Genomic DNA, 11,652 nt, shown 5'->3' with positions numbered 1-11,652 from the left:
TTCTGGGGAAGCTGTGAGAGAAAGAGATAGCAGGAAAAAACAGTGTTGCCACACTGTGCTGCTCTACTCATTCCCTTGGCATTCCATCCATCCATCCATCCATCCATCCATCCATCCCTTTTCATTTAATTTTCCACCAGCCATACACCCAGCAAAGCAGACGTTTCTTGTAATGTCACACGTCTTTTTTTTTCTTTTGCCCTGCAATGCGTCCTGAGGGCAGAAACCTGAAAGCCGTCACTCCTCCAGTGGGGTACCCTGATGCGAGGGGCCCCGTTTGGTGCTGTCTAACTTGGAGCCCGCCTTTTCAAACCGGGCTCACAGCTTGGGCAGAAACCACTCAGCGCTGCTTAGCAACTTGAAAAACCGAGAGCCCGGGCTTCCTAAGACGAGCACCTCACCATTCATTTCTTTTCTTTCACCCCATCCCCTGCTTGACCTGCAGCCAGCCCTCACAGCAGCGGAGCCCAGGCCAGACCTCCGCCTGCTCATCTGCCAGCACCCTCGGGGCCGTGGGGTACCAAATGCTGGATTATCTTTACTCTGTCCCTTCATGCCGGCAGCCTGCGGGGACGCGCAGGGGTCTGGCCCTGTCCGGCCCCTCAGGCTGTGACATCTCCCGGGACGCCTGAGGAGCCCGCAGCAGTCAGAGGGATTTCCTTCCCTTTTCTCCTCCGAGGTGTCCTCCGGGAAGCGTTCTCTGGGGGCATTTTCCACTGAACCCCGAACCCCTCGCCGACAGAATTGAGGAACCGCTTCGGCTGCCCTGGACGCTGTGCGCCAGGGGGGGGCGGCGGGGATCGGGGCTGCTCCTCAGGAGGCAGACAGCTAACACCGCCTCCCCACCCCCCCGCCCGACTCCCCGCAGCCTGGAGTTTTTTCCGGCTACGGACCTCAAACTTTCCACTGGCTCTGAGGCTTCCTAATTAACCCTTCTGGAAGCCGCTTGAAGGGGTCGCTGAGCCGGCCGAGGAGAGAATCAGAAGTGCCGCGGCCCTCTCCGCCTCCCTCGCAGCTTCCCTTCCTCAGGAGCACCGGCACCGCTCGCCCTTAGCAACCCGCCTCCCTCCTTCTTCTCCCTCTTCTCCTACTCCTCCTCCACGGGTCCGCGGCCAGGCCGGCGCCGGCCCCTTTAAATGGCGGCCGCGGCCCCGCCGTGCGCCCCGCTGAGGCAGTTAGCGGGCGCCGCGCCGCCCTCGCCCCCCTCCATGGTAAGCACCGCCGCCGCGGTTTGCGCGCTCCCCGCCTGCCCTCCCCCGCCCCTACGGCGGGTTCCATGCCCCCGGTAGCTGCCCAGCCGCGGCCCCACGCCGCCGAGCCGCCCCCCTGGCCAGCCGGCCGCCGGCGGTGGGCTGCGCAGGTAGGTGGGGGAGGGGGGGGGCGGGAGCCCTGCTCCTTCTCCCGGGGGACGGGCGGGCCGAGGCCGTGAGGCTGCCCCTGAAGCCAAGCGGAGGGGTGGTCGCTGCGGGCAGCTCTGGGAAACACTGTCAGGGAGTGCGGGGCCGCCGCCCTCCGCTCTGCCGCCACCACCACCGCACACTTCCACGAAAGTTTTTGTTGGGATTTTTTTTTTTTTTTTTGAGACGAGGAGGGCACGGCCGGGGGTCGGAGGCAGTGGCCCTGCGGGCCCGGGGAGCGCTGGCGCTGTGGGCCCCGGGTGAGGAGGGGCGGCCTCCGCCCTGTGAGGTTGGTGCGACCCCCGGAGGGAGGGTCTGGGTTCTGGGGTGCCGAGAGCTCCCTGGAGAGAGAAGAAACCCAGCCGCCCTGGGGAGAGGAGGCAGCTGTAGGGTTGCTGTGGCAGCCCCTTGTCTCCGGCCGTAGGGTGATGGGTCGGGTCGGGACCGGCACGGCTGTGGCTTTTACGAGTCTGGCGGCTGTGGGGGAAGCGGGGTGGTGAGCAGCAGCTGGTGGAAGCGGCAGCGAGCCGCCGTGTTTGCATGGAAAGCCTCCGGAGAGCAGTCCTTCTCCCTGGGATCGTAGCCTGGGGTGTCTCCTGGGGGCAGCGAGAGCGTCTCTGCTCACTGCCTCCTCACCTCCTTGTCTTCTCTCGCCCCTAGTCTGGGTCGCAGGCTTGGCTGGAGCCTCGGAGGAGAACCGGCCCGCTGGCAGGATGTTCGCACCCTTGCCTAGCCCTGGGCACTCGTGTGTGCCAACAGTGGTTCGGGTTTGAGTCGTTCTTAACTCGAAACCCAGCTTCATCTCTTTTAGACAGATGCATCAGTACAGGTGGTCTTAGTTATTGGCTAGGGCTCTGGACTGGTTTTGTCAGAGTTTGTTAGGTGTCTTGCAACAAGTCTTTCTGTAGCTCAGTTTCTCTTCATGAAGTAAAACCGACCTCCCAGATAAAGAATATTTATATCAAGGGAAAGTGCTACAGAGGAGTTACGGTAAAAACAAGTGATGTGAATATAACTCTTTGCCTCTGAAGTGTAGTTCTTGTATTTATATATGGAAAATACCCAGTTTATGGCATAACTAATACGATGCATAAGTATTTGGTGTGTTTGTAGTACAATTACATATGTCAGTAAATCCTGCACCTGCATGAGCTTTCTCAAGTTTTAAATGGCCCACAGAGCGTTGATGTTATTCCAGCTCTAAATATCGGTAGCTTCAGTGTGCAAGTTGAGGGGCTGCTGTGGAAATAAAATATTACAATAAAAATTTAAATAATAGCTAAACATATACTGTGGAAAAAATGTGAAGTCAATTAAGAGACTGTCAGTGGTAAGTGTTTCCATGCCACTTACTTTTGTGAAACTAGCATGTAAAGTTTCATGTAATACATAGTTGTTAAACTGATTAACCATCTTCTTACTTCACCTTTCTCCTCCATTGTTGAATTAAATACCTTGCTTCTTTGTTCACAGGAAGTTCATGAGGTGGATCATGGTGTTATTAACCAGCTGCTTACTGATTCAGAGGAGACTCTCAGTTCGAGCACAGAGAAAATGCAGGTTCCTGCTCAGTATAGCTGGAGTGCTGACTGGAGCTTTTGGGTAATGTGTTTTATCTTTCTTATAATTTGTGTTTTATTTATGAATATCATATATTTTAATTTATATGTTTGTGTATATCTACTAGCTTTATATCCACAGTTCTCATGTTGCTTTGTACTCATGAATTAGTGAAACGTTCTGCATCCATGTAGTGAGATAGGTAATTTTATCATTACCAACTTTCTAAAGTGTAAGATGAGACCAAGGAGAGGTAAAGTTGTTTACCTGATGTCACATATCAGGTTAGTGACAGGCTAAGTGACTTAAGACTTCTATGCCCAGGCCTGTCCTTCCAGTTTCTTGCCATGTCTCTATATGCCTTTAGAAAGACATTGTTGGTTCTTTTTAACAGTAAGGCCTGAATTTTGATTCTCAGTGTTGTGTACTTGTTCCGATGTGCTTTCCTAGTGTCTGGGTTTTTTTGGTTTTGTTTTGGGTTTTTTTCAGGTAAAAACATCTGTTTTCCACAAAAGTAAATAAGCTTACTGTGCTCTGTGTAAAGAATGAGATTTGTGAATAAGGAGGGCAGAAAGGAGAGGTTAAATTTCGCTCCTCTCTAAGGAAATGCCTCGCTGAAAGTGCAAAGTGTAATAATAAATGCTGTATTTAATACTCATTGTTTTGATGGATTTCTCTTTTCTTTCTTTCTGTGCCTACCTAGTGCCATGAGAGAAGGCGAGCTTAAGAGTGTGTATCTTCCTATTAGTTTGGTGGATGGGTTGCTGGAATTAGGTGGGAAAGGGGAACATTTGTGCACACAGCAGCAGGCAGGATAACATCTGATCTCGTGAGAGACTAGTTCCCTTCCTCAGAGCTCTAACAGTCTGACTCAAGCTCTGCATCAGGTGGCCTCAGTAAATTGGTATGTTTCAGCTTGTGCATAGGAACGTCATCTAGACTGCCATGTCCTTATCCTAATGATATTATCAGTGTTCATTATGCTCAGCAGGTGAAAGATTAAGTAACTAGCAAAGATGGGGGAAGCTGTGGCAGAGCTGGAAGCAAAACTGAGGAAATCAGAGTTCCCAACTACTTATTTATAAATTTAGCTTGTATGTCTTTTCATACCTTCTGCTCAAAATAAGAGGATATCCTAAAGGCCAGAACATTGATTGCACATCTCAGACCTTTGAATAAACTTCCCCCAAAATGCATGTGTGCTTTTAAGCTGAGGAACAGTAGTCTGGAGCCAACAAAAATGCGATAGGCCTAAAATGTAGAATTGTGGTGTTAAGAGCATGCTTTGGTTGTTCAGTATCTTATCTTCTGTTCTTACAGTGACAAAGCAGATAACAGGCATGTTCTGTCCCTGCTCATCTGTAGCTTTGTACTTGAATCAGTAACAAATTATGTTGTGTAGGACACTGTAACTGCTATCTAATCTCTCATTAGGTGGAGAATTAGATTGTGTAAACTAACACTTGATGGTGTTTGTACAGCTGTTAATATAGTTTATATGTAGTTTACCTGAGGAAGTAAACTGTTTAGGTTTGGGGGTCAGTTTGTTGGACTTGCAGTTAGCAACTCAGTCTTTCCTTGATAAACTTTGCAATCTAAAATAAAGTCAGTAAAGTGTAATAGATGAAGAATATAACTCTGCTGTTTCCTTTGCATTTTTAGGTTTGGGACACATGCTGAAGGTTAGAAATCTTTGAACAGAGCTTTAGACATGTATGGTGCAGGATATTGTGTGTCCTCACAGTGCTGCTTTCTGCTTCCCATAATAACAAGTGCCTGTAACTTCAGGGGGGTGAGATTCTTCAGTGCAGTGCTAAGAGTGTGAGGAATTCTCCAGTATAAATAAATGGTTGCCTTCTGTCTGTGATTCATACTTCAAGATTGGACCTCATTATTTGTTTGAAGTTAGCATTTATCTGGTTCTGCAAATATGACCTTGCAGTTAAAACAAAGGAACTGTGTAAATACTTGCGTCTTGTAAAATAGTTCTGTGGTTTGTGAAGTTCTATCTGTACAGTTTGTCACTGATTAGTTTTAAAAACCTCTACTAACCTGCTTACAGGAGGCTGTATGAGTGGTAGTCATTTTCTCAGCCTTAAGGGGACTGAGCTGAGAAGTAGCAAGAGGCTGAAAGTCACAAAATCAAGGCAGAATTTTAAGACCTAATTAAAGCATTATGTCATTGGCATCTTTCCTTGCTCTTCTAGATAGAAAATGTGTTTTTAGTAACTTGCATGGTTGATGATCAGCTGCTGAATGTATAAACAACAACTCATTAAAACTCCCTAAATACTGAGTCATAGTGAATGTGTAGGTGATAACACAGAAGGTGGCTTGTTGCAGTGTGCAAAGCATGTGTCACTAAGATTTGGCACAGGAAGATCCCAGTGTCCTGTGGCAGGTGTGGATTTGTTTTGCTCATTTCTACTCTTGAATCAGTAGTACTGAGGAATTGCTACAACAGCAAAACTTGCTTGTGTCAGCATCCTGGGATCAGCTTTGGTTAGCTGGGTTATTGGCTTTGAGAGGCTGCACATTTCCAGCAACTTTGGTTTGCTCCAAGGATTTATTTCTTCTGCTTTTCTTGCTTCTCTGACGATGGGAACTAAATGTGGATGTTAGAGCCTGACTGGTTTGACTTCAATTTTTCATGGATTTAAGTGGGAGTAGGCAGTTGTGCCATGCCTCTGAAAGTCAGGCCAGATGTCATAAATGCTCAATAGGGACTGTGAGCACATGTAATTAGCAGTAAGCTTGGGTTGGGAGCCTCTGGGATGTAATCTCTTTCTTGACTATGGTGAGCGAGGAGAAGGAAAGGAGGCAAAAAAATCTCGGGAAAGGAGAAAAAAGAATTAGATAAAGCATATATTCTCCCTCTCTCTTAAATACTACTTTGGATAACTTTATTGAAAAACTTCGAGAAGGAATTATTTTTGGTACTACACTTAAGCAATTATTAAGCTGGTAGTGCTACTAACAGCTGTTTTTAGGGTGGGTGGGGTTTTTTTGGTTTTGTTTTCTTTTTTTGGTTATTGTTGTTCTGGGGTTTTTTGTTTGTTTGTTGTTTATTGGTTTTTTGCTTTTTGGTTTGTTTTTTTTTCCCATGGAGGTAAAAAAGCTTGACTTCCATAACTTCACTGGAGTAAGAAAAAAAAAATTGTTTGTAAAAGTAATCTTAGAGGTTTCCTTCTTTACTGGAACCCTTAAAGCTTGCATCTGCTTATAATTAAATAGTTCTAGTTTTAGGATCTGCAACTAGAAATTATGAAAGTCAGAGATGCTTTGGAAATTAAGGTACATCTAGAAGTCCTTTCTCAAGATTCTGGATTTGCATTTTATCCTTTTTACACTCTTCATACTGAAATATAATTAATATTTTTGGAAGAAGAAACCCATGAAAATACTGTGTTCTTCATCTGTAATGAAGAAGATGAGTGAGGAAGCTAATGAAAAGGATCCCTGCCTCAAAAGTGCGGGTGTTCTGTCTTGGGACTACAGTTTCTATTAATAAACTGTCAAAGGAAGTTCATGTGTGTCTACAGTAAGAAGAATGCCCATGGAAAGAAGGAACAAAAAAGTAAGTCCTTCCTTTAAATGAAAAGGTAGGTGGAAAGAGTTGAAATCAATTGAGCCATCTCTTAGAAAATTGCTTTTATCTGGGAGTCTTGTTTAAGAATTTGGAAATACGAGGTGCAAAGAAGGCGTTGGAAAGAAAATAATAAAAGAAGCTTTTAGAAAAGAATTTTATTGAAATGTTATGTCAGTTTAAAGTTGAATTGAAGGAGTACAATAATAGAAGCTAACAAATGATACAGTGAAAAGTGAAAGTAAGCCTTTCATTTTTCATAATGCAAGAGCAAGTGAGTTTGCACAAAGCTTGGAAAAAGATTCTGAATCTTGCCAAGCATGGATTTGGTCTCTGAGAAAGAGCTAGGGTGTGAGAATATGTATGCCAAGAATATGATAAACATTTATGACTCAATCCTTCACATGAGGGATGCAGATAGACATTACAATATGGAAGATAACTTGCTGCAGCACAGACAGAAGCTGACATACTTTGGGGCCCAAGACTAGTAAGGGTTAGATGAAGGGTTTCTTCAATCTAGGGCTGTTTGAATGCTCCTTCCACCTTTCTCTGAAGACTGATGTTCAGTCTGGGAATGGTTTACTGGGCTTGTTTAATTGGTAACTGTGTTTTGGCAGGCTGGTACTTAGTGCCCCTGACAGTTGCTTTATCTCTTGTGTTGTATGCTTGGTATGTCACTTCTGAGGAAACCTTGTGAAGTAGAGACAGACATCATAGCTTGTGACAGTGGAGATTTATTAGCCTCCTTTTTTATTGCTAGTTTGAAGCAGTCTGCTAAGGAGGATGAGAATCAGATAAATGCTGTGGGTCTCTGAAGAGAATAAAAGTCTTAAGCACGCTTATACTTTTTTTCTGAAATGTTGCAACTTCTGTATAAATGGCTTTTCACTTTTGATTTACTTGTAGCACTGGTATAATTTTTGTTTGCTTCTCAATATCTAGAGAGGTGCTTTTTTATTTCCTTAAGCCACCTGCTATCACTGATGATACAGAAGCAGTGTTTTAAAATGGTTAGAAAAGAGAAACACTGGTCCTGACTAGCCCTTGAACATGGCTGATATAACTCCAGTGTTTTTGTTGCTTCCTTTCACCCTGGCGATCTCTTTATTGCTGTTGCTACAGCTCCAAGATGGGCACTGGGGTAAATCTGGCTGCCATAAAGTTTCAGCCTGTTCTGAGCAGGCACTTGGTGTCCCATGAAAATATGCTCTCCCCAGCTGTACCAGTAGCAAGTTCTACATAATATGAATTGATATTACACACACCTAAAGAATTAGTCCCGAATCTGAAAGTTAAATCTGAGGAAAAAAATGGATTAGTGTGATTTATTTATCTTGTAAGTCACTGGGAGCAAAGCCATGAGAAATGTAGCATAGTTCAGAAAAACAGTATGGAATTGGTTGAATAGTGATACTTATTTACTGAGAGGGAAATTTCTAGCTTATCAAATGAAAGCTTTAACAGGCAAATCTTGGGAGTGGAAGTCAAGCTCTTTTTTTCGTCTTTGGTTCAGTTACAGCTTTGTTTGCATTTCTGCAAAGAAGCAGTGCTGTAATATTGTCTTTTTCAAGTCTGCTACAGGTGAGCTATTTGCATACCTCTGGAGGGAAAGACAAGTAAACAAAACGGTACAGGATGTGATTCTTTAGTGGAACATTGTATCCTTAGCAGCAACTAAGAGAAGAAAATTCTCAAGATGTTAAAAAAAAAAAAAATCTGAAATCTTTTTTTGAGGTGTAGATGGTTTTGGACACATACTTGCCTATCCAAAAGGGTAAGAGCTTGCTAGACAGGAGTATATAGCTTTTCTGCTAATGTCTGCTCTAGAAGTTACATTTTGTCTCATCCTATGCAGCAGATGGTTATGCACTAATTGAGCCATGTCACGATTCCTTGGTAATATTTGGAGCATTTTAGAAATTACACGGAGTAAGTGGATTTTTCTGGGTAGTGCTTTTTTAATTGAAGTTCCTTACAGAGTCAGTAAAGCCTACACTTGGCATATTCATGCACAAGCTTTAACTTTGGTAACATGTTCATATTGTGTGTTTGGAATGTGTATTTGTTGTTGCAGCCTCCAAACACTCATAGGGAAATGACAGATAAAGTCATTCAGGCCTTCAGCCTGCCTCAAACAACTTCTCAGCTTCTCCTGTTTCCTGCTGTGCCTACCCACTAGGACTCAAGGTATCACCTCTCGCTTGGGATGAGTGAAGATGTATGATCATGAACCATGGTGTGTATGGAGCTCTGATCAGGCTGTGCTAATACACACGTTCCCCAGGAGCTGACACTTTGCATTCCCTTTTTGTATAGAGTTGAGGAAAGATTATGTATGCTTTGTCTTTGCTGAGAATGGTTCAATCAAACCTGGTAGTGCCTTTTAATATAGAAATTACTAAAAGTAAAATCTGTTCATTTTGAAGGGAGAAAAGGAAGAGATCAAATCAGGTATTTCATTAGAAAAATCGTTTTGGGGCACTTGTTTGATGAGTGATGCTTCCTGTACAGTTTCATGAGCAGTAGAGCTGTTTGCAGGCAGCTTAGTGAGATGACCTGTGTAATTTACACCAACAGTGTTCATGTAGGTGTTTGCAGTCACTACTGCATTAACTGTGTAACAGCTGTTCTAGTTTGTCTAGCATGCTCCTGCAAGTTTTAATACTATGACTTGCTGAAAAGTGACAGATCAGTTTGGAAATCTGAAGTGCTAAGTGAAAGTGGAGTAAATCTGTTAAGAAGTCATGTTTTTTTTCAAAATACATCTAACTACTAAGAGACCGCTTTTATCCTTCATGATCTTTTTTGCTGCCCAGTATTAGGGGACTGATACCAAACTTAAATGCAGATTGGAGATGCCAGAGTCCAGTTCTAGGACAGTAAAGAGGGAAAAGTACAGCTGAGGTATGCCATTCTTTTGCTTCTGTGTTTAGCTGCTTGTTGTATTAAGTAAACTTGATGGGACTTTGTGGCAGGTAAGGAATATGAAAGTTCAGATCAGGCTGTCTGCAGCGAAGGAACAGACGTTCTTAATAAATAAAATCAACCAATTGTTTTGCACACATGCTGTAGGAAGAAACAGGAGTCAGAACTACTGCTCAGATAGGAATGATTTTTTTTTAATCCAAAAGAAAATAATCTTGACTGGGCTTTTAATTGCCATTGCATCATAATACGCACTTACGGCTGTTGAAGCGTGGACAGTTGTAGTTACAGGACTTAAAAGTTAAACTGGGAAGCAGACAAGTTATCTGAGCTAAAGAATAACTTGTTGGGAGGGTGACAAACTCATTTGAATTACACAATGTTAAAACAGCAACCGCAGAGTTCATACAAACACACTTGGTTTATTTGTGTTAAGTTTGTTTGAGAACTTGTATCACAGGATTTGGGGAAGTTTTTTGTTGCGTTTAATCCTTTAAATCCTTTTTAAATGTCTTTCTTAAAAAAATTCTTTCAGTAATTTTATCCCCTGTTCTTGTGATAAAATTAATTAAAAAAATCAAATAATAAAAAAATGCATGAATGCTTTGTCTTTGAAGTCAGGAAAGTAGTGATAGATCCACAGTTTTTTCCTAAAATGAGAAGGAGATGGGTGCTTGAGACACTTGTGAACTTGGCTTGTTACTGGTGTCTTGGAGAGGCAGTATGAAACACGGTCTCTTGCAGAGGCATTTTACTACCAGGTCTGAAGAAGTTGCTGCCAGCCACAGATGTATTGATGAGTAAATCTGAGATTGGAGCAATTTGCCTTCTGGAAGAGCTAAAATTACATTCATTTCCAATTCAGAGTTGGGGAAGATGGTTTTCTGTGGGAGTGTCCAAATCTCTTGAACCTTTTGCTTAACCTAATTAATTCAAATTTGAATGTTTGCTTCATTCAAACACAGAGGTACTTGGGACCAGTTATATAAGTAGTTGTATTTAAAGCTGAAATTATCAGCCTTATTGCTAGTTGCAAACTTCTAGACTCGGGTAGGTGTTTAATTGGCTGGTGGTGGTGCTATCTTCTCATATGACTTCTGAGGTCTGACTTGTACTGGTACCCAGGCTTTGGCAGGGCCTTTGTATGATCTGGAGTCCTTCTACTGTCTTTCTTATGGAAAGAAATTGCCATGTTAAATATTTTTCTGCATGGATTTGCCTCCCAATATTCTGCTGCTCTTTGAGCACATGGAGATCCCCTGTGATGTGTATCAGATTTCCTTTGGGAAGGCAGAAGAAGGGAAGGCAGAAGAGTTACCTTGTTTTTCTGGTGAAACCAGTTCCTGCTATTTACCTCTGCAGCTGATCTTGACAACAGAACTTGGGGCCATTCAACTGCTACCACCTGACCAGGAGCATGGAGACAACAGCTTAATGCTTAGCAAGCAGCTGTAGCTGGCAACGTGGCTATTAGTGTGGTCCCATTGTGTTCACTGGTCTTCTTTCAGGCATTCAGGTTTAAATATTGATTATATGAATGATTTAAAAGCCTTGAAATGCATTTTCTCTTTCTTTGAGGCTGCTTAGTGGGGCTGTGCTGGGAGAGGGATCTGCCTTCACTGCTGTATTGAGTCATGAGCTGTATCACCCTCATCACACTTCCTTCACCCAAGTGCCCGAGGGGTTCTGGCATGTAGGATGCTGTCTTTCAGCAAGCTGGGTGGATGCAGCACAGAGACACCTGCCTCCTGTTGTCTAGCTCTGATCTGAAACTGTGTGTGTTGTGATAGCTTTTAGGGACCCAGACGGGGATGGTTGTGTGGTGCCATGCAGCAAAGAGGGGCTCCACAGCCCCTGGCTGTAGTAGTGGCTCACAGTCTGTGAGGAGTGAAGCTTGTGTGCAGCCCACTGTTTTCTGTTGTTCTCCTTGCTTCCAGAACAGCCTCCTACACAAACTACATCCAGAGTCTGACTTCATTTGGTTCCTCTCAGAAATGACAGGTCCTACATAAGACTGATGGAAGAGGACAGAGAGAACAAAGAATGTGCTCTTCCCTTCAGAGCAGGCAGAGAGGTACAACCAGGATTCAAAGCCCTGTATCCCTTGCCTCAAAGTATCTGCTCAATACCTATGAAGAACTGAGGTCTGGGCAGCTGGTGGAGGGGTGAGTGGTAGCATAT

General features: G+C 43.9%; 1 protein-coding gene across 3 annotated transcripts in view; it reads left to right on the top strand.

The window, feature by feature from the left end:
• Positions 1-862: 862 nt before the first annotated feature.
• The window catches only part of GRAMD1C (GRAM domain containing 1C), a 55,798-nt gene continuing 45,008 nt past the window's right edge, over positions 863-11,652 (top strand). For all 3 annotated transcript variants that reach the window (XR_003988987.1, XM_030469488.1, XM_030469487.1), the window contains exons 1-2: positions 863-1,211; positions 2,871-2,999. Coding sequence is in view for 2 of the 3 variants with exons in the window: in XM_030469488.1 (XP_030325348.1) it covers positions 1,137-1,211; positions 2,871-2,999 (204 nt within the window). In the remaining variant the exon portion in view is untranslated. The remainder of the gene's footprint in view (positions 1,212-2,870; positions 3,000-11,652) is intronic.

Source organism: Calypte anna, chromosome 1 (genome assembly GCF_003957555.1).
Source record: "Calypte anna isolate BGI_N300 chromosome 1, bCalAnn1_v1.p, whole genome shotgun sequence".
NCBI lineage: Eukaryota > Metazoa > Chordata > Aves > Apodiformes > Trochilidae > Calypte > Calypte anna.
This window is presented reverse-complemented; position numbering and strand designations above follow the sequence as displayed.